Source organism: Gouania willdenowi, chromosome 7 (genome assembly GCF_900634775.1).
Source record: "Gouania willdenowi chromosome 7, fGouWil2.1, whole genome shotgun sequence".
Lineage (NCBI taxonomy): Eukaryota > Metazoa > Chordata > Actinopteri > Blenniiformes > Gobiesocidae > Gouania > Gouania willdenowi.
In genome coordinates this window covers 29,673,493-29,699,618 of record NC_041050.1, presented here as the reverse complement: position 1 = coordinate 29,699,618, position 26,126 = coordinate 29,673,493, and the positions used below count along the sequence as shown (strand labels likewise).

At 38.4% G+C, this 26,126-nt stretch overlaps 1 protein-coding gene across 1 annotated transcript in view; it reads right to left on the bottom strand.

Annotated features, from left to right (window-relative positions):
• Window positions 1-25,482, bottom strand: part of cacna1sb (calcium channel, voltage-dependent, L type, alpha 1S subunit, b) — a 51,371-nt gene extending 25,889 nt beyond the window's left edge. The window contains exons 1-41 of the mRNA XM_028452003.1: window positions 25,298-25,482; window positions 23,085-23,190; window positions 20,508-20,647; window positions 20,297-20,430; window positions 19,286-19,438; window positions 18,988-19,193; window positions 18,805-18,908; window positions 18,549-18,694; window positions 18,266-18,347; window positions 18,031-18,191; window positions 17,732-17,957; window positions 17,450-17,657; window positions 17,207-17,327; window positions 17,002-17,116; window positions 15,497-15,596; window positions 14,185-14,254; window positions 13,775-13,907; window positions 13,532-13,661; window positions 13,393-13,452; window positions 11,912-12,018; window positions 11,737-11,824; window positions 9,346-9,453; window positions 9,193-9,245; window positions 8,963-9,109; window positions 8,555-8,756; window positions 8,310-8,468; window positions 7,250-7,360; window positions 7,085-7,168; window positions 6,489-6,536; window positions 4,795-4,821; window positions 4,588-4,713; window positions 3,565-3,630; window positions 3,343-3,434; window positions 3,095-3,254; window positions 2,872-2,999; window positions 2,685-2,781; window positions 2,488-2,590; window positions 1,564-1,665; window positions 1,353-1,486; window positions 1,139-1,264; window positions 7-215 (exon numbers count right to left, since the gene is read on the bottom strand). Of these exons, the coding sequence (XP_028307804.1) occupies window positions 7-215; window positions 1,139-1,264; window positions 1,353-1,486; window positions 1,564-1,665; window positions 2,488-2,590; window positions 2,685-2,781; window positions 2,872-2,999; window positions 3,095-3,254; window positions 3,343-3,434; window positions 3,565-3,630; window positions 4,588-4,713; window positions 4,795-4,821; window positions 6,489-6,536; window positions 7,085-7,168; window positions 7,250-7,360; window positions 8,310-8,468; window positions 8,555-8,756; window positions 8,963-9,109; window positions 9,193-9,245; window positions 9,346-9,453; window positions 11,737-11,824; window positions 11,912-12,018; window positions 13,393-13,452; window positions 13,532-13,661; window positions 13,775-13,907; window positions 14,185-14,254; window positions 15,497-15,596; window positions 17,002-17,116; window positions 17,207-17,327; window positions 17,450-17,657; window positions 17,732-17,957; window positions 18,031-18,191; window positions 18,266-18,347; window positions 18,549-18,694; window positions 18,805-18,908; window positions 18,988-19,193; window positions 19,286-19,438; window positions 20,297-20,430; window positions 20,508-20,647; window positions 23,085-23,190; window positions 25,298-25,482 (5,057 nt within the window). The remainder of the gene's footprint in view (window positions 1-6; window positions 216-1,138; window positions 1,265-1,352; window positions 1,487-1,563; window positions 1,666-2,487; window positions 2,591-2,684; window positions 2,782-2,871; window positions 3,000-3,094; window positions 3,255-3,342; window positions 3,435-3,564; window positions 3,631-4,587; window positions 4,714-4,794; window positions 4,822-6,488; window positions 6,537-7,084; window positions 7,169-7,249; window positions 7,361-8,309; window positions 8,469-8,554; window positions 8,757-8,962; window positions 9,110-9,192; window positions 9,246-9,345; window positions 9,454-11,736; window positions 11,825-11,911; window positions 12,019-13,392; window positions 13,453-13,531; window positions 13,662-13,774; window positions 13,908-14,184; window positions 14,255-15,496; window positions 15,597-17,001; window positions 17,117-17,206; window positions 17,328-17,449; window positions 17,658-17,731; window positions 17,958-18,030; window positions 18,192-18,265; window positions 18,348-18,548; window positions 18,695-18,804; window positions 18,909-18,987; window positions 19,194-19,285; window positions 19,439-20,296; window positions 20,431-20,507; window positions 20,648-23,084; window positions 23,191-25,297) is intronic.
• Window positions 25,483-26,126: the final 644 nt, after the last annotated feature.

Below are 26,126 nucleotides of genomic sequence, written 5' to 3'. Positions count from 1 at the left end.
ACTGACTCTGCGAAAGCGTTGTTATTAGTGTTGTTTTTTGTTGTGGTCGAGGGGAAAAACTCAGTGGTTGGAGCCGAAGCAGAGGAGAGGGGTGGAGACTCAGGCTGGCTCTCTGAGAACTTGAGAGGCCGCTGATTGGTTACCTGAGGGGGCGGAGCATTGGCAGCCTCTGTGGCAAAAGGGTCACCACGATCGCCAAACAATCCGTGTGAACGCTGGAAATACAGTGAAACAAGTTTGGCAATTAAATGTTGTTAAACCGTGTGATGGTTTTTGTACCTAGAATTAATATAATAAATGGGGGGGGGGCAAGTCTTTTCAACGGCAGGAGACAAAGTCAATATCCAATAGTTTTGATTGGTGCTAGAAAATGTACACATGCTAATATTGTTGAAAAAGCCTGGCCTGTGGAGACTGTTCTACGTTTAAAAAAAACTTATCATTAAAAGTTCATACATAGATAGGAATATTTTTTTGAAGAATGACATTATGATCGAATGATTTGTCAGTGTCTGTTTTTGTGTTCTATTTGCAGAGTGGCACGTTTGGCACTTTAGAAAAAACGGCCTTATTTATGTGATTGTTTATTTTATATTCCTATTGAGTTGAAAATGTCATACCCAGAGAAAGTAAATAAAGGCATGGTTATTTTTCCAAATGCCGTTGTTTTTGTTTCCCCCCCTTTCCAAAAAATTATCGTCAGCTCTGTATCGCAATATCATATTGTGCCACAGTCTTTGTACCGATATATCGTCCCACCTCTAGTAATTACACTTAAAATCAACAGTCACTGAGAACAATCTATTGCTCAGAGAATTACAGTAATTTTGAACTAGTAATAATAATATTAATATAATTTTATCAGATCTTTACATAAAATTGTCAAAATCTTGACAGTCTTTTGTGTCAATCACAGTGTTTGTAAAACCTTATCGCCTACTCATCCATTGAGGCTTATATCAATGTTCCTCCATGTACATCAGCTCATGTAGCTCAGGGTCATGGGACGCTGGAGTCTATTCTATCCCACTCAGTGTGCAGGACAAAGTATACAGCAGATCAATACGCAACACTCATCAATGGGTAAACAACACACAATCAACCACATGAGCCAACAACATAAATTCAATATACACACCTGGTAAATTTGCTCTTCCCCAGACTCCTCCATAGCTTTGTCCATTTCTTCCTCATTCTGCAGGTCTCCTGAGATTGCTCTGTGCATCTCTGGAGCAGCTTCTTCATCAATACTCCTAAGACCCGCCTTTAAAACACAGCAGTGACACACTAAACCGTGTACATTAAAAAAGAAGGTCAAAGCATGATTCAGCTTTTAAAAGTTAATATCTCACCTGGATTTCTGGCCCAGAGGCATTCTTCTTTGTTGGTCGGTAGCCATAATACTCCTCCTGACGCTTTAGGAATTTACGGAAATGATCTTGTAGAAGGAAAGTAGCGTAGAACTTTCCCACTGTCACCTCGTCATCTTAAAGCAGAAGGGTGAAACAGCTGTCTTTGTGGGAAGTACCTGAAAGTTGAATCATGATCTTTCCACATACTTACCTCCAATCGGGGGAATAACCTGGTCTAAAAGCTTCATACTGGTGCGTTTCCAAATGGACTTTATGATCGCTCTTAGCTCCTCATTGGCCTGCTCAAAGTTTCCTGCAGAAATTTGAGAATGTTGGATGAAACCAATCAGGGTTGGAGTCAATTACATTTTTCAGTTACAATTACATTTTCAATTATTCATGTTGAATTACAATGCAATTACGATTACAGTGACCAGCAATTTTTCCAATTACAATTAAATTACAACTATTTAATATCCTCAGGAAGTCAAATACAATTACACTCTCAATTACTACATTTCAATTACAATTAATCACAAATACTGAGCCTGAAATAAACAACCTAATTATTAACCTTCCTCTTGTATTAGCTTTCTGTTAGTATCTCTTATGATAACAGGTCCTAAATCAGCTGTAAAAAACATTAAAAACAATTATCGATCATCTAATTTCTATCCTATCTATTGATTACCTTGTCAGGCTTCCTAATCAATGAAAATACTGGTTTTAATAATTTTGGTGTGGACATCTGAGCCTTTTTTTGTGTCTATACCCCTCGTTTTTAATTTTTTTAAATGGCAAAATGTGGGAATACTTGATATGAAACATATTTTAGTAATTGTTAACTACATATGTGTAGAACTGTACATATAGAAATGTAACATGGTTCCCCAGTTTTGCGTTAAATTGTAATAGACAATTCCAATTACAAAGTTAATTATCTAAACTCAAATACAATTTAATTACGATTACAACAGTGACAGATTTTATAAATGACAACTACAATTATAATTACAACATTATTGTAATTAATTATCAATGACCCGATTACAATTATAACTGACCCCAACCATGAACCAATAAAAGCACAATAATGTCCCCCATTATTAAAGACATGAATTTGTATGCATCCCACCTTCTGTTTTGATTTTGAGTGCAGTTCTGACCAAAGCAAAGAGAGTGGCATTGAAGGTGACGGTGCCATCGCTGTTGAGAGGCATGTTCATCCCAACCAAGCGCTATAAAAACCATCAAATCAAAGAAACAATGAAACAGAAACACATTCTTTCACAGTGCTATTGCCCTTTACCATGAGATTAACCATGACTGTACCTGACAAGCTGCTCGATGAGGACAGAATTTACCAAAACCCAGAGGAGGTTGGATGCTTCGCAGAAGCGTCACCACATCCAGATGTTTGATTCTCCCCCTTTTGGATCAGAGATTGGTTTGATTGGTTCAATTCACAGCGTCACAAACTCAAACCTGACATTTCAATCCCTATAACTTTTGTGCTCACGTGGCTTCGGGGTCATATTCAGCCCAAATCTTCTTAAACTCATCCAGGTGGTGAGGACCAAGGAGAGACCAATCTCGCGTCAGATAGTCAAAGTTGTCCATGATGACCGCAACAAACAGGTTGAGGATCTGATGTGAGGAGGGAGAAATGTGTTTATGTGGATCACACACACACACACACACGCACGCACACACAACGGAGACAATCGTTGGCGGCTTCTTACCAGGAAAGCACAGAGACAGTAAAAACTGAGGAAGTAAACAACAGCAAAGTTGGACCCGCATGTGTACTCCTCTCCTGGCAGGAAGTCAGACAGAGGGTCACACTTCTTGCCATACATTGAGGCCATCATGACCTCCTGCCATGCCTCTCCAGTAGCACATCTGAGAATATAAACACACATCAAATAGATGAGAAGTTGACCTTTTTCCAAACTGTGTAAAAGTCACTTTCTGAGGCCGGACCCCCTACCGGAATAACATCAGAACAGCCTGAGGGAATGTTTGGAAGTTGTTGTTACGGTTGATTTGGGTGCCATCTGCCAAGGCTATTTTGCCAAAGATCTATAAAATGGTTACACTTCAATCAAAATCAGGTGTAATAAATACAATCTCTCACACAGTGTCTTCTCAGTGACTTTGGATCAGTGTCATTTTTTTCTCTTCTCACTAAAAGGATCAAAGAAGAGGTTACCTGCATCCCAATGACAGCGTAGATAAAGAAGAGCATCACAATGAGCAGCGCCACATGGGGGAGAGCCTGCAGACAGAAGACATTCAGCACTTTAAGAATGACTACATTGAAGGACAAGGCAGGACAAGAATGAAAGGAATGAAAGTGGGGATAAGGATGGTGAGATAGAAGTAGGTAAATGTCATGGATGTTTCTTTGTAAAGAGAAGGTATTATGTTACATTATGGTATATGATATTATCTTAAAAACATAGAGGTATGGTGTGTTACCATAACATGTTTGGTACAGTTAGGTAAATGTTATGTTCATAATGTTGTTTTGTAGTATGTCATGCATTGTCATCTTAAATATATTGTGCAATGGTATCTGTGAGAGGATAAACTGCCTGTGTGTTTATTTGCAAGCCTTGTTGGAGCCCAATATGTAACAACGACATGAAATGTAAAACGACTTGATTTGTTATTATTACCCGAAATGTAAAGGGCTGAGCCCAAAATGTAATAAAAAATGTAATAACTGGTCAATATTGTAACAAGATGCTCAGCTAAAAACAAAAAAAAAAAATGTGTGCTTTTTTTATATGTACTGTGTATATACTGTATGTATATATATATATATATATATATCTATACTGTATATACATAAATATATATATATATATATATATATATATATATACTGTATAAATAAACACACACACACACCCGCATATGCATAAGCATTTGTCTAAGATAAGCCCTTTAATCCATAAATGATTGACTCACTCTATGATGTAATACAATTATTACACTATTAGGGGAAACATATTTTTGTCATCCCCATAATGTAATAAGGGCAGCAAAGAGTTTGTTATTCTATTGACCAGTTATTACATTTCGGGTTTTACATTTTTTTTTAGAACATCTTGTCACACATCAGGCTCTAACAAGGCTGTTTATAATGCATGTTGTTCAAAGATTGTAATATTAATAAAGTGGGGTCAGAAAAAGAATGGATGGAAATCCTGAAATAAAAGACAATGACCTGGAAAGACTTGATGAAGGTCCACAGGAGATTCCGAATTCCCTCTGAGCGGTTCAGCAGTTTAACCAGACGCATAACACGGAAGAGTCGGAAAAACGTGATGGAAACCGTAGCATTTTCTGACGACTGGAAACAAAAATATCAACCTTGTGTGAGAAAATTTTGAACTAAAACATGAAGTTGCACCTGGTTTGAATGCTGACTCACCGCAATGACTTGCATGGGATTCGTCTCCTGCATAAAGTAGATAAAATGATAACAGGCTCTAGCTGCATGAGTTATATTAATGTAAAGAGTCATCAGCAGTAGATGCAGAGCAAAAAACACAGAACTGAGTTCAACCAACAGTAAAAACACTGAGTAACACTTTAATTGAAGTTTTATACATAAAGCAAGACATTACACTGTCATTATTATGACATGACACGTCATTAGCATGACTGAGGTGTCATGTAGGCAGGGTTGGGGTCAATTACATTTTTCAGTTACAATTCCATCCTCAATTAAGCATGTTCACTTACAATTCAGTTATGATTACAGTGACCAGCATTTTTTCCAATTACAATTAAATTAAAGCCAATTATAATTACATTCTCAATTACTAAAGTTTAATCACAATTACTGAGCCTGAAATAACTAACCTAAAAGTACACCTTCTTCTTGTGTTAGCTTTCTGTTAGCATCTCTCATTTAATGTATCTAATTTCTTTCCCATCTATTGGTTACCTTGTTAAGCTTCTTAATCAATGAAAATATAGGTTTTAATATTTTCGTTGTGTGCGTCTGAGCTTTTTTTGTGTTGATTTCAATTTTTTTTTTAAATGATGAAATGTGGGAAAGCTTAAGACTCAACTTATTTTAATATTAACATTTAAAATATTGTTAATTACATATGTGTAGAATTGTAAATAGAACTGTAACATGGTTCCCAGTTTTGCGTTAAATTACAATTGACAATTTTTTATAGAATTTTCATGGCAGTTACAATTACAAAGTCAATTATCTAAACTTAATTACAATTCAATCATGATTACAACAGCAACATATTTTTTTAAATACAATTTCAATTACAATTACGCCACAATTGTAATTAATTCACTCTGACAACTCTCCAATAATGCATGTCCACAGGTCCTGTTAATGCATGTGTGTGATTTGGTCCTATGTGTGTGAAAAGCATGTCTCTAAAAATAACAGAGTGTAATGTAATATCCCTTCAGGGATTAATAAGGTATTCCAAATTCACAAAATAAAAAATTATGCAATTACAATTGTAATTGACCCCAACCCTGCATGAAGGCGGTCATTAAGTGTCGTTTGTTACCCTAACCCTTTGTTACCCTAACCCTACCAAACTTCACTAGATCTTTCCACCTAACCCAAAAAATGCCAACATAGCTCCAAAGGTGTCATAATTTAGCAAACAACACTTAATGACAGCTCAAAGACATTCTTTATGACTCCTTATTCATGCTAATGACAGATAATTAGAGCGTAATGTTAGCCTTATCCATAAAACTTCAAGTACAGTGTTACCAAACATGGTCCAAGTAGGGTTAATATCATTATCATCTTCCTTCTTATGATGTTTCAAAGCATCTGGGCTACAAACTACACACCAGTCAGTGTGTTGACGACGTATTATTACCAGTCAGTCAAACCATCACTGATACTTTCTGTCAATGTATTTACAATGTTAAGATACAGCAGATGTAATACCACTAGAGCTCTTATCTTACATCTGCTTTGTAAGATGAGATGGACAGAAACAAACATTTCACCAGCGGGTTGAGCAGCACACGGTTGATTAGAGTGTGAAGCTAGAGTTTAGTAAAGACCATAGTGGGATGCTCACACACAGCAGGGCTCATGCAGCCGTGCAGTGCAGATCAGATATTTACAGCACAGCCATGAAGACAGTACAGTCCTCCACTGGAGGCCAGGGCAGTCTGTGGAGGATAGACGGGTGAGGAGTGGGGTGCGTGGAGGACAGATGGGTGGATGGGGGGGAAAAGAAGGAGAAGTGATAAAAAGAACAAAAAAAAGAATGAATAAAAGTGAGAGTGTACTCTGGATGGGAAAATGAAGCTGATGGTGTGCAATAATGACGAAGAAAAACATCTCTAGTCAGAAATGAAACGGCTTCAATTGCATAAACCTCTGTGGATGCTGTGCTCTGTTGAAGTGCTCACACAACACAACACAACACAACACAACACAACACATGATGGTTCATCAAATTGCTCGAAATAACAGCACGAATAGCTCTGATGAGAAAAGCTTGTCTGAAAATGTGATGGAATGGACATGAGGTGGAAAAATAATAGTATTTTCCTGTCACTTTTCTTCACCCTTAGATGAGTTTACCGAAAAAAAAAACTTTTCCACTAAACAACTTTTTTCAGCACCTGAAACGGGAATCTGAAAGCTACGATTATAAACGTAAGGAATTGATTTAAAGTCTTAATACATCTTTAATATTTGTGTCGATACTCACGTCGACTTCACTCAGGATTACATCAACAACGCTACCAATCACTATAATGAAATCAAATACATTCCAGGGGTCCCCGAAGTAGCCCTGCACCAAATAAAAGAAAGCACATAGGAATGTTAGGTTAATGACAAGTTATTACTGCTGTAAGGAAATGCAAATATTTGCCTTTGCTTTGAAAGCCATGAGCTTCAAGATCATTTCAACAGTGAAGAGCACAGTGAAGATCAGATTCAGAGTGTCGGACAGCTTGGTAACATGATCCGACTGGTTGCAGTGCTGCAGAAATTAGGGGGAAAAAACAGAAATGCATACATGCATCATAAAAACAACATTTTTAATTCAAATCATTGGATACTCTAGCAGTGTTGGGAACGTTACTTTAACAAAGTAATTAGTTATATTTACTCACTACTTGTTCCAAAAAGTAACTGAGTTAGAAATTGAATTACTCCATAATAAAAGTAACTCATTACCAAGGAAAGTAACTATTTGCGTTACTGTTAAAAAAAAAAAAAGTTGCTATATGTCAAATTCAGATTTTTTAGATGCGTGTGTCGTTGTGAGGTGCTTCATTAAATTTGAGTTGCTTACAACGGATGTGGACAAAGTCTTCACTCCTGGATATAATGAACACTTCACATACACGTTCTTGCCTTTGACCACAATTAAATTAAAGTAGTGTTTGTATCGCCACCTTAAAAATGACAACTTTTCATCGGACTGCTCCACGCTCGCCATCTCTGCTGCTTCATCAAATCTGCAGTGTGTGTGTGTGTGTGCTGGCACGTGTGTAAAAACACTGGCTCTAATTGGCTACCATGACACGACGCCGCCTTAGCCAATCATAATCGCTCACCTTGTTTTTAACCCGCCTTCTCACTACAGCTGCGTAAGAAGCCGGGGATGCTTTCGGATCACAGTTTATTCAATCAATACATGTAACACACCGCATTTAACGTTCAGTAACGATAACGGCATTGTAACAGCATAAAAAGTAATTAGTTAGATTACCCGCTTACTGGAAAAAAATGCAGTTACATAACGGCGTTATTTTAAACGCCGTTATTCCAAACAATATACTCTAGTAAATTGAAGATAGCATTATTAGTGAGGATGCAGCCTCACTCATTTCAACTTTTTCAATGCGACGCGGGTCAGCACTTGCATCCTCCCTTGCATTTTCTTCAGGAAATGCATTTATTCTGGTTCACATTATTATGCATACCTGCATTCCCAGGCACAACGTGTTGAGCATGATGAGGAAGAACATGAGGTACTCAAAGTAACAGGAGGTAACGATGTACCACACTCTGTACTGATAGGGGTTTTTGGGGATGTAACACCTCAGAGGACGAGCTTTGAGGGCATATTGTACACACTGACGCTAAAAGAGAGCATGAGAAACAGCATTTCAGAGTCAGTCCCATAACACAAATGATTGTGTTCTCCAGAGACTCGTCTTTGATGTACCTGGTTCTTGTCCAGCTCACAGTCCTTGTACTCCTGCTCTCCCTGTTCCTGGAAAGTGACTATGACAAACCCAACAAAGATGTTCATCATGAAGAAGGCAATGAGGATGATGTAGATGATGAAGAAGATGGACACATCTACACGGTTGTTGAAGACAGGACCCATGTCTTCTTTGTCTGAGTCTATGGCTCTGTACAACAGTCTGGCAGAGAGGGATGACAAATGAGAATATTTCTAAATTATCTCTGGCCTGATATCAAAATATTCAAAATATGTCAGCTATGAAAAAAGTGACAAAGTTTTTTACATTCGGCACCCTGTAGCCTGAAGCCACAAACTTACTCTGGACTCATTTACTGGAAGAAATGCAATGAAATTATTCAAATCGAAGATAACTATTAAGCTTACTTTGGCCAGCCTTCAAACGTAGCCACAGTGAACAAAGCCAGCATCCCATACAGGATATTATCAAAGTTGAAGTCACTGTTGACCCATTGCCGTTTAGCCAACATGGTGTCCTGCAGGGAATTCTCAAGGGGCTTCACAAAAAATCCCCTAAAATCAAGCAGAGGGTAAAAGTCACTCCTGGATTTTCCAACATGTTTGATAAATCTGTAAATAAATGAGCTGCATCTCACTGGCATTCCACCTCTGTCAGTTTGGTTGAGTCTGTGCAGCTGTAAAATTTACCCTGCAACAGAACGGAGACGCCAAACAATAAGCTGTAACACGTAAGGCTTTCAGGACGACTCAGGATTGCTTTAAAACTTCATGATGTCATACAAACTCACCTTAAAAAGTTGAACTCCAATACAGGCAAACATAAAGTTCAGCAGCATGGTGACCAGGACGATGTTTCCAATAGTTTTTATGGCTACAAACACACATTGAACCACATGCTGCAAAAACAAAAACAAAAACACCATTAGTAAACAAGCTAAGTCATGTTTGTATCGACACAAACACGAATGAACTGCTCTGAAATATTTATTAACCTGGTCTTTCTTATAGCTGCGTATCTTATGCAGCAGACATAGGCAACTGGCGGCCCCCAAAAACAAAATTGTAATTCATGAAGGTGGAAGTTATATGAAGAACAACATAATATACAAAACACCAAAAACACAGAAAACAACAGCAAAATGCACGTCAAGAAAAGTACAAAAAGTAAGAACAATAACACAAAAAAACAATACAAAAATGTATTCATAAAACACACAAAATGCCAACAAAGACACACTAAGCAAACACTTAAACACACAAAATGACTACAAAAACAACAACATACAAACTGACACAAAATACCAAAAAATGAAAAACACAGAAAATGACAAAAAAATATAACAAAAACACACATAATTAAAGCCGCAAGCAGCGTCGTAGGGTCCGAAGGAGTGACCGGGGTCGGTATCCCACGTGTATCAAGTATGAGACTGTTTGAACTTTGTATATGAGAGTTATAGCGGTTTTTCTATTATGGCGAGCAAAATGGTGCCATTGGGAAAAACCCAGAATGAAAGGGAAAACCAGTTAAAAATCACTCTCAGTGAATTTGATGCAAATTCATTGAAAAATAGTCAAGATACAGCATTTAGAATGTGATGGTGAAGGATTTTCCAGAGACATTATAGGCCCCTCCCACTGATCACAGCCTGTTTTTTCTTCATCAGCAACCATCTTATAAGATTCATCGAACACTATTTTGAAATCAACACGTCATATCGTCGTTCTGCTAGAGCTGTTAGCGTTGCACGCCCTCTGAGAATGCAAGGCATGATGGGTAATTTTAACATTGATTCTTGTTTAGGGATGGACAGTCAACATGTTTATCAAATATGAAGTAGTTTGAACTTTGCATTTGAAAGTTATATGCATTTTCCTTTTATGGCATGCTAAATGGTGCCAATTGCACCACGACCAAACCGATAGAGATACGCTAATTCTTTCGATGATTTTAATCTTCAGAGCAAAACGCCATTAATACAAGATGGCCGACTTCCTGTTTGGTTTTGGGCAAAGTCATCCGTAACTTTTTGCTCATCTTGGGGTCAAAAATACATGTGGCGAATTTTGTATGAATAGGACAAACTTACTGGTCGTGCGGGTCCATCACGAGCGTTTGTGCGCTTTTTTGCATTGCGTTTGTAATGCCCGCACTACCAAACCTTTAGAGATATACAAATTATTTTGATGATTTTTAATCTTCAGTGGGTCCTAAGTGTTCTGGCCGAGTTTGAAGCGAATCGCATGAAGCCCCTTAGACTAGTTCGCACAAATGCATTTTTGCCATTTTTTGACCAAAGATGGGCGACTTCCTGTTTGGTTTTGGGCGAGGTCATAATGTAACTTTTTGCTCATCTTAGGGTCAATAATATATGTGGTGAATTTCGTATGAAAAAGACAAATCTGCCGGTTGTGCAGTTCCATCGTATTTTTGGCGTCTATAATGCGGGCCGTGCGGCCATTTTTTTTAGCAATTTTTTTCATTTGGCAAGAATATCTATTTTTTCAGGAGGTGCGTGCAAATTTTGGTGAGACTTTGGGTATCCTAAGGGGCATTTCCTAAAAGGAATATTAATAATACCCAAGAAAAGCAAAAATAATAGGTTCCTACAGCCTTTAGGCCTTCGGACCCGAACGACTTGAAAAACACACAAAAAGACGACAAAAATTTGCCATATTGATGAGAAAATCGACAAAATGAAATGCAAAACAAACAAAATGTGTGTTTTCAAGCTTGTATTAATGCTCAGATTGGTCATTCTTCTCAATGCTGACATGAATGTTGATAATGTGGCCCTCGGATCAATCACATTTTTGTGGCCTCCGCTGTAATAGAAGTTGCCCATCTCTGTTATACAGGAAGGATCACATTTGTTATCACAACATAGTGTGATATTCAGGAGTTTAGGATTACCAAATCATTGAAAACAACTAAAACAAGATCATAACATCCCATTCAATGGTAATACTAACCCGCTTTAGCTTGATTAAAGGTGAACACATGATGACGAATACATCAAAGTATCAAATTTGGTATAATTTATACATGAAAGTATCAATTTCCCAAATCCTGCTTAATCTTTAAAGAATTTGTCAAAATTTCTCAAATTTAATCTAAAAGTTGGTCACAAAATTAGGAAATTTAAGTGAAGATCCAACAGGAACAGACTGTTCTGTACCTTTAAGCCTTTGGCTCTGTTGATCGCTCTGAGAGGCCTCAGCACCCTCAGCACCCTGAGAATCTTCACCACAGAGATAGCACTGGATCTGCACACAAACCACAGCAGTACCATTGTTTCAGTATCAAAGTGTGTGTGTGATAAGTAGAGGTCACATTGGAGACAATGAACTCACTCCATTCCCATTGACAGGAGCGACACGGTGACAACGATCAGATCCAGGATGTTGAAGGAGTTCCTGCAGAAAGATCCTTCGTGCATAAATGCTCCGTACACCGTCATCTGTCAACGAAACACAGCAGAAAACTTTAAAAGAGACCAAATAATCAGGAAGTTGGTGCTCTTTATCTGTGTGTTATCTTTATTTTCTTTATCACACAGGAAGTTGCACCCATTAAAAGGACTTAGCAGTCCCATGAAAAGATGAAAAATCAACCCCAACTAGAATCTTTGCATTTCCTGAAGAAATGGCAAGTGAGGATGCAGGTGCTGGTCCGCATCATTGAACACTGCATTAGCATTAGCCTAGCATTAACATTAACCTAGCATTAGCATTAGCCTAGCATTAATCAGCTGTCAGTGCTCAATCCTTTCACAGACCGGATCCTTTCAGAGCCTTTCAATGCATGTGCACAACGCGTCTACACCCAGGCCTGATCGTTTAGGATCCTTTGAACGCATGCGCAAAGCGCGTCTCATCCGGTTGGCCTATTTTATGGCAGTTCGTGTACTATTTAAAAGGTTGAAACCCTGTTATTTAATAAGAATTAGTCATTTATGTTTTGAGTGAATTCTGATTTATTTTGTTTTTATCTTATTTCTGTTTGTTTTTTGATTGTCAATGTGTATTTTGTTTTTATCCATTTTCTAATTAACAAATAAAAACACCACAAAACAGTCACATATTTAAATGTGTACTATTAAAATATTCAACAAATCTCGTATGGTTGGTTTACATTCAAATATCATGTGTCAGCAGCTCTGTCATAAGGACTGCAAGTAAAGGAAGTCACGTCATCTACGCCCATGCGTTGAAAGGATCTGAAAGGATCCGGTCTGTGAAAGTATTGGGCACTGACACATCATTAGCCTAGCATTAACATTAACATTTGCTAGCATTAACATTATCCTAGCATTAACATTATCTAGTGTAGCTAACATTAGCATTAGCAAGCGTGAGCTAACATTAGCCTTAGCTAACATTAGCGTTAACCAGCATTAGCATTAGCGTTAGCATCAGCATTGTCTAGCATTAGCCTAATATTAGCATTAGCTGCCATTAACCTAGCATTAGCTAACATTACCATTAACCTAGCATTATAATTTACTGGCATTAGGCTAACATTAGCATTAGCTGAATTCTTTTTTTTACACTTTTTGATATCTTAATTGTAAAAATCGTCAATATCAAACTCTGAAGGAGTTAAAATGAATTAATTAGTGCATCCTCACAAATTAATTGTAAGATCTCATTTTAAAAGTGTTGAAATATAATCATAAATCTCTCTCTCCTTTTACTCTTGTTCTTTATGCAAATGAAAAAATAAAGTATAAATAAAAAATGCGTACATATGCTTGTAGCCATGAATCATGCTCAATCAGTAAAATTTAAACAAAACATAATACATTATATTTATCATACTATATTGGCTTTACCTTCAGTACAATCTCAATAGTAAATACTGTCGTAAATACAATGTCAGCATAGGCCAAGATCTGGAAAGAGAGACAGTCAGAGTCAGGCAATATTTCAGCAGTCAGTGCTCTGTGTGATGGGATGGATTAAAGTTATCACCTGGTTTCTGTAAGACTTTGGATCAATGGGATCTTCAGCTGCCAGTGAGATGGAGGAGAGGAGGATGAACAGCAGGATTAAGTTAGTGAATGAAGAATGATTGATGATCTTGTAGCACAGTTTGCGAAACCTTGAGATGACGGAGAGAATGACGTAAGCATACATACAAAAGGGAGTACTTTTACCCCCACAAGTGTTACTTATTCATGTGTTGATACCATGATAGAGGAGAGTGATTCATACTTGTTCTGAGGGCCAAAAATGAAGAAGGAACTAGCTTCAGGCAAAGGAACAGCTTCTTCTTTCAGCTGAAGGTCAGCCATCGGCCGAGGGCGAGGGCTGATGGGGATTTCAGGCTCCTCTTCTTCATCATCACCTGATATGCAGGAAGGAAATCCATATTATAATGACATTATTCTACAACAAAGTGACACGTGATTGTATTTAGATTAAAAACCGGAACACAGGAAGGAAAACAGATGTATAAACAGAGCTCAGCGATTTGAAGAAGTACTGATGAAATGTTGCTATATTTAGCTCAGCCTGGACAATATCTCTGCTAAACAGCAGGTAATGTTATTACTGATGTCTAGGAGTAGTTCTTATGTCTTTCAGATCCATGTGAAGTAAAATGACGTTTGTTTCTGTCATACCTGGAAAATCTGCTGGTGGAAAGGGATCCTTGACTTCATTTACGTTGGACTCAAATTCATCCACTTTGAGCTAAAAAACAAAAACAATAACAAACAGTAACTCTAATGAACAAACCCCTGAGGGGTATTCCATAAATGTTCAAACTCTGAGTATGTTCAGGCTCAAATGAGGGAAACTCTGAGTATCCCATTCCTAAACGCGAGGTATGTTCTTCTCTGAGTATGTTACCATGGCAACATTGTCCGTGAAATAAACCTGGTCGCTGGCAGGTTTTATCAAAGAAACCCTGGGTTTCTACCTGGCTCCGCCCACCTGAACGCCGTTTCTGAACACTTTAATGAACCTTAACACTCTTCTCTGAAACATATTAGTAACATCACAAACCACAGACGTGCTCACATCATTACTAATGTTGTGTTGCTTTACGTTTTTTATTTTTTATGAGTGCAAACGGTAGTTTTCTTTCTAACATCGTGGATACAGTGCATTAAGTGAAAGTCACTGAGAGGTTGATCTGCATTAAAACATCTACTGACGTCTGTAGTAAAGTTCCCTGCATACAAACCTGTGGATAATATAAAGGAGGAGATGGCAATTTAAACTAATCCACGCATGATGGTGCAGTGAATTGTGACGCTGCTTCTTAGAAGTGAAGGGTCGCGGGTTCGCGTCCCGCCTCAGTTTTTTTTTAGGACGTCGAGATGACTCTGGTGACAATATTACATTAAAAATCAATATAATTCATTCGATATCAAGTGGCAGTCACTGTCTTTATAGCCAGTGTAACAGGAGGGCTCTCTATACAGTCATCCTTTGCTGCTGTCACGTCTCCTCAGACACATTTTATTCATATTATTCACCGCTCGTCACGTCATTGAAGCAATAAAGTGATGAAGAGACCAAAAAGTGTGACTAATGACGGGTGATTTAAGCCACTATTGTCACTGAAGACTGAACACACCTTTAGAACAGGCTCATATTCCTCAAACACCGGCTTATTTCACCCATTACAGTGAATAAATCACTCTTTTCCGTTTGGTTGCCATGGCAGTTTGAGTATTCTCTGATCCATTGATGATGGCTTTTTATTGCGCGCGTGCACGTAAGCAACCCAAGGTTTACATACTCAGGGTTGATTGACCCACATCATACTAGCTGTAATGGAATCAGATACCCAGAGTCTCCCATCGCTGGGTATGTTGACCCAGAGTTTATGGATAGACTCAGAGTTTGTTAACCCTCCTTTATGGAATACCCCTCTGGTGATAATAATTGTGTGATCCATGTGTAATTTATCCAACTGAGACCAACCTTGGCTGTGGTGGGCATGCCCTCCAGTTTGGCTCTCTGCTCTGCAAGTTTCTTTGCTAGTCTCTCTCTCTCCTCATCAGTCTTGTCAGGCATTTTGGACCTGAGGTTTAAGCAGAAAAGAGTAGAATGAAATTAGCCTGGGAACATTTTGTTATTAAGAGGTGAAAGTAACAGATTACAAGTACTCACGTTACCGTAATTCAGCTGCTTTTATGGGTAATTTTTTTGATATTTTTAAAGCAGTACTTTCACTTCACGTTTTAAAAGTAGTAATTTCTACACCCAACCGTTACTGAGTAAATTACTATTTTTTGTGATTATTATTTTTATTTCTGTTTCATGGGCTCTTCTTGAATTTTATGAAGGCACATTGAACATAATCCAAATGTTCTTAGTCGTGCAATTTCTGATGAACGCCCAGACATATTTTGAGTTCAGGTTGGGGTTTCTCCTTATTATGTTATTACCCACATGGCACTGTTTTAGAGTTCATATAGTTAGCTTGACTTAGAGCCTGATAATTTTTTGTGAAATGTGAAAGATATTAGAGAGAAAATAAACATTGGTACCCCTGATCCTCAATATTATATATATAGGCAGTGGCTATTTGTGCGGTTGCCGTATCAATATACCGACATTCTATCCGTACGCAGCTCCCCTCATTGGCCAGTTTAGGTCACGTGTTCGGTCAGTCATTGGCCAGTTTAGGTCACGTGACTAAGACTAAGCCTGAAAATTGTTGCGAAATGGGGTTATAACCTAACCCTGACCCTAACCCTAAACCTAACTCTGACCCTAACTCTAAACTTAACACTAACCCTAAGACGCTACGTACGTGTACTTCGGTAAACATACCAAAAGCACCGGGGGTCGTCCGTATGGCAACCGTATGAATAGACACTTTCATTAAAAATATATATATATGTACAGTATATATCAAAAATAATTATGAAAATAATAATAGATTCAGGAGAAGAAGAAAACAAACAAACAAACAAAAAACTTGGAGGAATTCAAAATTAGCTTTTGTTTAGTCAGCTGACCATGTCTGTGATGAGTTGTCATAGAAAAGATAAGGCTGCCACTTTCAATAAAAAGTCTCTGAATTGCCCTTAGCTTCTCTCTGATTTTTAAGTAAAACATAACATCCCAAAGCCATTGAGAGAAAGGTGAGACTGTGCTAGACTTCCAATGTAGTAAAAGTACACTTTTTTAATTATTTTGAATTGAATTCATTGCCGTTATTATTATTTCTTGTACTGTATGCAAGGGAACCGTGGCAAGATTTATTACCAAAAATAAACGTGGGTGGTGAAAGTAACTAGTAACTTTTACTCTGAGTACTATTTAATTGAGCTACTTTTTAGTTGTAGTTGACTATTTTATGTATGACTTACTTGTACTTGAGTACAAATTACAATCAAGTAACAGTACTTCTACTTAGGATATATCAGTACACTTTACACCTCTGCTGTTATACATGTTTATAGTCCTGTCTCCTCCACCTTAATAACTTCCTCCTTAGCTTCTCCTCTGCCTTTTCTTTCTGGGCTGAAGTCAGACTCTCTGCTTCGGCCAGGTTGTCGACGGCGATAGCCAGGAAGACATTGAGAAGGATGTCTGTTTGCATATAAAGCTCAGAAAAAGTGTCTTTTGTCACTGTGACAAACGTGCTTTAAAACCAGGACAGGTGAGCTTAGTGAAGGATACAGTTTCCACAAACAAAGAGGATGATAAAGTAAATAGAAACCAGGATCCCAGGGATGACTGGTCCTCCGTAGGCCATGATGCCATTGTGCATGATGGAGGTCCATTCCTCTCCAGTCAGGATCTGGTCACAGAAGGTAAAAACATTTTTTTGATTCAATAAAGCAGTTTTAATCAATCAATAATAGTCACTGTAATATTAACCCTAACCCTAATCCTATAGGACCTTTAAATCCTGAGTCTCACCTGGAAGACGCTAATCAAGGCCTGAGGGAAGTTGTCAAAGTTACTTCGTCGAGGTCTGTGATCGTTGAAATTAAATTTTCCCCCAAACACTTGCATGCCAAGGAGGGAGAAGATGACAATGAAGAGAAAGAGGAGGAGGAGGAGCGAGGCAATGGAGCGGACAGAGTTGAGAAGAGAGGCCACCAGGTTACTGAGAGACGTCCAGTACCTGAAAGAAATAACAACACATTGCATCAACAGTTTAAAATCAGGTTCAACAGCGATTTTAGGGATTTGACAAACTTTGTGACTTTGAGAATCCTGAGCAGCCGAATACAGCGGAGAACAGAGAAGCCCAGAGGAGTCACAGCACCCGCTGACAACATGATCATCTCCAGGATGCCACAAATCACCACGAAGAAATCAAAGCGGTTAAACAGAGACATGAAATATGCTCTGGGACCCAAAGCATACATCTTCACGAACATCTCAATGACAAAGAGCACCAGGAGCACTCGACTGGCTACGTCTGTAGACACGAGAGAGGACGGAAACGTTAGGGAATGACGGAGAGGGAGAAAATGATCAAATGAAGTTCCTACCTTGAAGGGAAGTGAGAGAGGCTGATTGATGATGGTGCTCTGTTGCAATGGTCAGTGTGTTGAGTAAGACTAGGAACATCACCACCCAGTAAAAAGTATTGGTTTTTACATAAACCAGACACTTCATCCTGAAGAAACGGTTCCAGCGACGAGCCAGACGGCTAACCAACAAAAAAGATATTTTAGAATTGGTTAACTTTACATCGACTGTTACCTTCTTTCATAACAGACTTACTAATAGTAGATGATTTTACTCTTTCCTTCCAGGCCATATAGACTGTCTGTGTCTGAATCTCCACTGGTCAAAGGCAGTAGTCCTAAGAAGATGTTGATGTTTGCATAAGACAGCAGAACATGTTGGAGTTACAAGTTGTTTATATCAATTACTGTAGCTTTTATAGTGTTGCACTCACAGAAAAATGTACAGAGATAAAAAAAAAAAAAACCCTTCTGTTTAATGGTGAATGACTTTGTCTGAATAGGTGTTTAGGTCACATGTGCGGTACATGTGAGCTGACCTTTGCCCTCTCTGTCAGCGTCCAGGACCTCAGCGTGAGTGATCCACTCCATGTATCCGTGGACATCCTCATCCAGCTGCTGACGCTCTCGCAACTTCTGGAACTCTCCACGTGATCTGGCCTTCTCTCGTTCTTTGGTGAACTCTCTTTGTTAAACAATGAGGGGAAAAAACCCAACGACTAGGCATTTTGTTCATCTCTGTGAGGGACTATAGAGAGTAGAAAAGGAGATTATGGAGAAGACAAGCGTTCTTACCCACTGAGCACACCCAGAACCAGGTTGAGTACAAAGAAAGAGCCAATCAGAATGAGTGGAACAAAATAAATCCATGGCCATTCATTTCCTATGGCATCATTTACCTGAGGTAAAAAAAAATAAAACATGGACTTCTTAACCAGAAAGCTCCATATGATCAACAACCATCCGATAATCACTGACCCAGTATAGCACTTTGGTCCAGCTCTCCATGGTGATACACTGGTACACGGTAAGCATGGCAAAGCCAATGTTATCAAAGTGGGTGATGCCATTGTTAGGGCCTTCCCATCCTGGTCTACACTCAGAGCCATTGATGGCGCAGCGGCGTCCATTGCCAGCCTGTGCACAGGGAGCAGGCTGCTCTCCTTCAGCTATGGCGTAGATATCTGCGGAGCAAGAATAAGACGTGAACAAAAACACTTAAAACACCTCCATAAAAGCTGATGGTCAATGCATGATCTTGTCCTTTAGTACATACTTGTTCCTGTGTAGTAGCAGGTCTTATGCATTTTACACTTGAAAAGCTCCAGTCCCATGATGGCGTAGATGGTGACCAGTAAAAACACCAGCAGGGCGATGTGCAGCAGGGGCAGCATGGCTTTGAGGATGGAGTTCATCACTACCTGTAGACCTGTTAGAAATCAGGAAATCTTGACTCAGTTCATCTTTCTTATGTTGCTAATAAAAGATTATCCATGTGCTGTTTGCACTGCAACAGTTCCACACTGACCCAGAATCTAGTTCAGATGTTCCCAACCTTTTTCTTGTCATGACCCCATTTTTATATCACAAATAGTTGTTGACCCCAGACTAGACTTTCTTTCACTGAATTTGTTTTTTTTTTTTTGTTATACTGTGTTACAAATAAACAGTGACAATATGCACCAGCTCAGATATTTTCATACTGCTTTTTATTTGAACTGGATTTATATCTGAAAAAGTGAAAGTATAGAAAACAGTTATAGAATATATACGTGGTGTTTTCATTTGAAAAAGAATAATAATTATTTAAGCTCTTTGAGCTTTCTGACCCTTCCTGAACTCTATATCTATTTCTGTGATATTACTGTCTCTACTGTTTTGTATATCATTGTATATTTGAATTATTTTGTATTTATTCTATTTATATTACTGATGTTTTTTCATTTCTTTTCAGTTTTTACTCTTTCATACTATTATTCTTTTACTCTATTTATTCTTTAAGGGCTTAACAGGGAACTTGGGGACATTCGTTTGTTATCTACATGCACATAATGACAAATCAAAATCTATGAATCCTTGAATTATGTATTGTTTTTTTAAAGTGTGCAAAAAATAATAATAAAAAACAAAATAAATACATTTAAAAAAATATAAAAATGTAATTTTAATCTGTAATTTCTTTTTACATTTTATTATTACTAGACATTTCAGGCGATCCCGCATGGGGTCACGACCTAAAGGTTGAAAAACTCTGATCTAATCTGTACATTGTGGCACTGGTTCTTACTGGGAACTCCAGAGACGAGGCGCAGGGGTCGAAGAACTCTGAAAGCTCTTAAAGCCTTCATGTCGAAGCCCCCTCCCTTCTCCAACGGCACACCTGCTATCGTATTTATGGTGTCCCATGCAAATGTGAAGAGACTGGAAGAAAATGTTCATAAATACACTACTAACACTAGACTGATATTCTGTTTAATACATATAATAGAATATCTTACCCCATGAAGACAATGACAAAGTCCAAAATGTTCCAGCAGTTTCGTAAATAGGCCCCTTCATGGAAAACAAACCCATAGGCTATAATCTTCAAAAAGCACTCTAATGTGAAGATGACCAGAAAGATGTACTCCAGACTTTCCTGCACAAAACACCATGTGGTTATTGATTATATGAAAAGGCATTGGCTGCAACTGATATAAACAAAAAGAGAAAAACACTTGACATTTTGAAACGGACCTGTATGTTGTTCAGTCTAAGAACATAAAAGTTGATACTGATACTAACTTAAGTTTCTTCAAAATGAATAAAAAGAAATGAAATGCAGTGATAATTTCAACGACTAATGTGCGCACACACCAGTTGAACACTCTAATAAAATACAGCTGTGACACATTAAAAAGACGTCGTATACACGGCCAAAGGGACAACGTTTTTAGGAATGTATTTAAAGAGCCATTATCTTAGCTTAGCTTAAGTACAAATAGTATCAATTCATATAGTCATAGTTGGAACACCTGTTTATCTGAGACACATTGTAAACTACAAATAGTTTAAAGTGAGTCGCGGACCTGTACTGGGTGGGTCGTGGACAGCTGGTCAAAAATAAATAAATACTTCATTGTCTTTTATTTTGAAAGAAACTTTTCTTTTGACAGGCAGGCTGTGAAATGAATTACAGATGTACTTTAGTCAGTAACATTTGAAATCAGAAGTAGAATCACCGCACTCATAACCAGTGTTGGGCGGTAACGCATTACTAACGCGTTACCGCTCCGACATCACTTTTGACAGTAACTAGTACTGAAACGCAATATTTTTCTAAAGAAATAACGCCGTTACCGTTACAATATGGTGCGTTTGTCCGTTACTTTGCTAGCTGCACAGTGGCGCTACATATTTTTGCGGGATGCCGTGCCAAACACGGTAAAACAGTAGAAGAAGAAGCATTGTCAGCGTGTTTCTGTTTACATCACGTGCGCCAATCATGGCGAATCAATGCGAGAGCAGGACGTGCTTCTCAGAGTAGAAATACGCGCATTATTTTTGTCTCCAAAAGATGCATCAGTGAAGCTAAGCTAACGCTGCGGCTGGATTTTAACGGACTGTGACTGTTATCCAGGGACAGGTCAGCCAAACTATTGCACGGTATGTTGTTGTAAATAAGAAGCCTGTTGCTGCTGCTGAGTCACTGCTAACAGCAGCTCATTAGCCTGATATGTTTAGCATTGTGTAGCTGAGAAAAATGCTGTGAATTAGCTTTTCCACCTTTATTTTTATAAGCATTTTCAGCAACAGAATGTGCACCTGGAATATGCACAGCTTACTTTACATTACTGTGCTAAGGCTGAAAAATTACTGTTTTAATTTTGGACCAGCTGTTTTGTGCTTTATATGACATCATTTATGGTTGTTTTATAGCAGTTGATCAACAGTGCATTATTACATTATTACAGCACAGAAGTTAAGAAAAAAGGTTTGGTTACCCACAACTGAAAAATAATGGACATTTCAGAATTATAGTGTAACATAGTGTATAAAATTCTATACAGTTAAAATTATATATCGAATAATATTATGTAAAGAACATTTTTTTTTAAATAATGTATTTGAAGGGCTACAAAAAATAACTTGAATTTGATAAGACATAATGTGAGTCAACACATGCTAATTGCTCACTTCCTGCCACACATAAATCATGCATATTTAGCCGGCATGTTGGCAGTTAAATGAATCTGTCCCCACACAATTAAAATGTATATTTACTTCCAGAATCGTTTTTTAGTTGGCTAAGTTATCTTACCAGGGATTTAAAACTTAAAGTTAGCCAGAGGTGCAAGGAAAGGTAATGGTCTGTAGATGTTTCAGGAGGTGAAGTAGGAAGATGATAGAGTTATCGCACAATGTGATATTTTTAAGGTTGACAAATCGTTATATCGTGATTTTATTTGGTGTCAAAATCATTTATTATTAATACCCTCTGTAAGAAAATAATGATTTATTTCAATATTTTTGAAAGCTATAGAGAGCCGTTGCAAAAGAGTCAAAGAGCCACATGAGGCTCCAGAGCCGCAGGTTGCAGACTCCTAAAATAGGCCTTTTTCATCCAACACGAAGTGGGTTAACAATTTAAAGCTGTTCTGCAGCAATGAAGGTTGAATCAGCCTTGAAAGCTGGTGCTTGTTTTGGTCTCTTCACAAAAAAAAAAAGACAACTTCTATTTAAGCCAATTTATGAAACACTAGCATTCATTACATCTACACAGTTTCTAAATCTATTTCCACAAAGATATACAATTTTCTCCCAATGTTGACTTGCTGAGAATAAAAAGTAGGACAATTATGAATGTGCTGGGGCAGATGCAGCTCTAAATTCAGAGCTGGGCTGGAGGTCTTTAAATGGGTCTTTGGCACTCAACCAGTAAGCAGCTGAAACCCCTTTAAGTATCTGACGCTGTTGGATTAACATTGCGTCTGTGCTACGTAAATTACAGGCTAATGATCAGGTTAATAGTACAGGAATGGTTCAATCAGCTGTGAAAGAACTGTCCCATGATGAACAAAGAAAGGGTTTCCTACCAGGTTTAAGTTGGTGTTATTGCTGTCTTCTTCAGGCATGGGGAGAAACACAGCCAAAGCCACACAGTTTGCAAAGATGGTTAAAAGAATGATGATCTCAAACGTTCTGGATGAAGAGGTTGAGGAGAGTAACATATTGTATAGAAGAACTAAAAAGTGAAAGTCACTGTTATACATGAGTGGTTCTCAAATTTTTATTGGCTCAATTTTCATTTTTTAAATTTAAATTTGAATGATTTTGTTTGTTAACTTTTTTAAATTTCTCTCTTAAGTACCCCCTGGAGTGCCCTCGCGAACCCTTAGAAGTACACGTACCCTCATTTGAGAAACACTGTTACAGATTATTCACTTTTGATCCAAATATATGTTGTTTTTTAGTTAATTCTGGTGCTAATAGCGTGGACAGCTGCAAATGTGGCCAAGTATGAATCTTTCGTGGACATATTGATATCATTATTGATGCTGTGAAGTAGGAGAAAACAACAAACCGATGAATAATATGAGTTTCAGTGAATGTTGTCAAAGTCTTGTGAACAGTGATCAGTGTCCTAAAATGAGGGCTGAAACTTCATCTGTGAAGCAGCCAGGAGGTACACAGCACAGAGTACATACTCGGTGTAATCCAGTCTGCTGCTCCGCACCGTTCTCATCCACGGGGGGGGCTCCGTGAGAATTCCCCTGCCAGCTCAGCATCATGTCTCTGTGATGCAGAGGGACAGCTGCACAACCCAAGAATACAACCAACCAAGCCCTTTACTCCGCCTGCAAATCTAGAAAAGAGTTTTAATTAAATATTTTGGAATCTGTAGGCCACAATCAGGCCAACTCATAACTTCCTAAACAGGACCCGGTGACTTCAATTTTTAAAGGTTATAAAGGTGTTGAACTCAAAGGATCAACAACTGATATTGTGGCTCAGTGAACGTCAGTCCAACTATTTCAAACAGCTCAACTACATTCACACCGTCATCATTCGATCGGCTATTTATAAATGCTAAAAACACCAGACACTGTCATTGGACAGTAACGAGGGACTCATTCCAATCAGGGTGAAACATATGTGGGATCAATGACTGGAAATCCCCCACAGGGACCATCAGCCCATTTGGTTTGGTTTGGTTTATATTCTACACTGGTCAGACCAAGGGAAAAAGGTTTTTCAACTAAATTACTTTAGTCGACTAAATCTGTTATAATCAGGCTGATATTGAATGATATTAACATCTTTAAATCCACACAGACAGATTTGATGTGATGAATGCGTAAAATCACATAATTACATGAGTTCTGATTAGGGCTGGCCAACATGGATCACAATATCTTTTTTTCCAAAATGGCGATATACGATATAAATCTTACCAAAAAGACAATTCTGGGTTAAATTTGCTCGTGCAAAATGCCACACAGGCACATTTATTAACAAATACTATAAAATTTGCCACTTTTGCCGTTTTCTCCGATAAAGGACAGCATGTGTGAGTGAGTTCTGTAGTGTAGCTTGTTTGGGGGAAGTTCTGGGATAAATCCGTCAAAATGTGCTTTTAATGCTGTTCTGAGAAGTAGTGAAAGCAGCGACTTCTAAAACAAGTGTTTTCAAACAAAATATAAATAACTATATAATGTATATATCGATATAGGCAATATTGTAATTTTCCATATCGCCAAAATAGAAAACTCGATATATCTTGAATCTCTATATATCGCCCAGATTGGATTTTATCCCATGTGACAAAATTACAGCTTAGCTTTTATAAGTTAATGAAAATATCTTTTTCCACGTTTTTTCAATTAGTCATAGTCTCGTTTTTGACGTAGTTGATCAAAATGAGCACTGATGTGAACAGATCAGATTCACTCTTGCTGACAATAATGACTAAGGGATACTAACTTGACTCTGATAAAAGCTGGGACATAACACAGGTCTTAACACTTCAGACGTCGCCTTATCATGGATTTGGCTTGAGCGGGCGCCCCACAGGTGAACGGACCGGCTGATAATTCAATACTAGAAGGGTTGTCCATGCCTGTATATTGGCTGTCAGTATTTATTACTATTAAGCAGAGTCCTGCATGCTGTAATAGCTGTGTTAGGTTTCCCCACATACTGCTTTTTCACTTGGAAAAGCTCCTAATCAGGTGACAGTACCTTTAGGCCATCAGTGTGATTCTATGTGTAAATGGTTATAAAATGGGGTATTAGATGTCAAGGATACTTCCACTCCACTATGTTGATGCAGGCTTTGCGGAAAGGATTTTTGAGAGTGAGAAAGAACAGAGATCTGGCTGGTCGAGGGTTTCCTCCTGTGGCTTGGAGCTTTTTAAGCTTCTCCCTCTGCTTCCTCTTCAGCTCCTCTTCGTTCATAATCACTGGTTTGGACGGATCTGCGTTGGTTGCCATGTTGATGCCTCCACCAGGGACAAGATCCCAGTCTTATATAGAGAAATGCAAGTGTTCACTGTAAAATCCCCAAATCCGGTTTAGTTCCACTCTTGTGACACCTCCAATCCAGCAGTTCCAGTCGGGGCTCCCCTCTGGCCCTCTCTTCTCCTCTCCCCCAGGACACCCTCACACAGAGATACCGGCCTCTCCGTCGGCCTCAGAGGCTCTGACAGAAAGCACCTCCCTCTGCAGGACAAAATACCAACAGCCCAGAGGGGATAGAGGAGCATTTGGCCCCACTGTTGGTTAAATTTAGATTGGCAGGCCCTGCTTAGGGTTGGTTCAGGTTTGGGGGAGGATTGGAAGATGAAGAAGGGAGTATAGCAGACATTAGTAGGCTTTAAGGCAGCAGTGGGAGACAAAAGCACAACAATTAAGTAGGGGTGTCCCGATCCGATAGTGATGTCAGATATCGGTCCAAATTCAGCCAGAAAACGAATATCTGATTTTATAGGACTGCATCTAAAATCTCCAGTATAAGCGCTCTGATAAGTTTTCATTGTTTTTGTCCCCGCCCTCAGTTGTTCCCACCATATACTGACAGTAAAAAATAACTGACGTGAACTTGAATAGTTGACTATTGTTCTATGTTTCAGTAACAT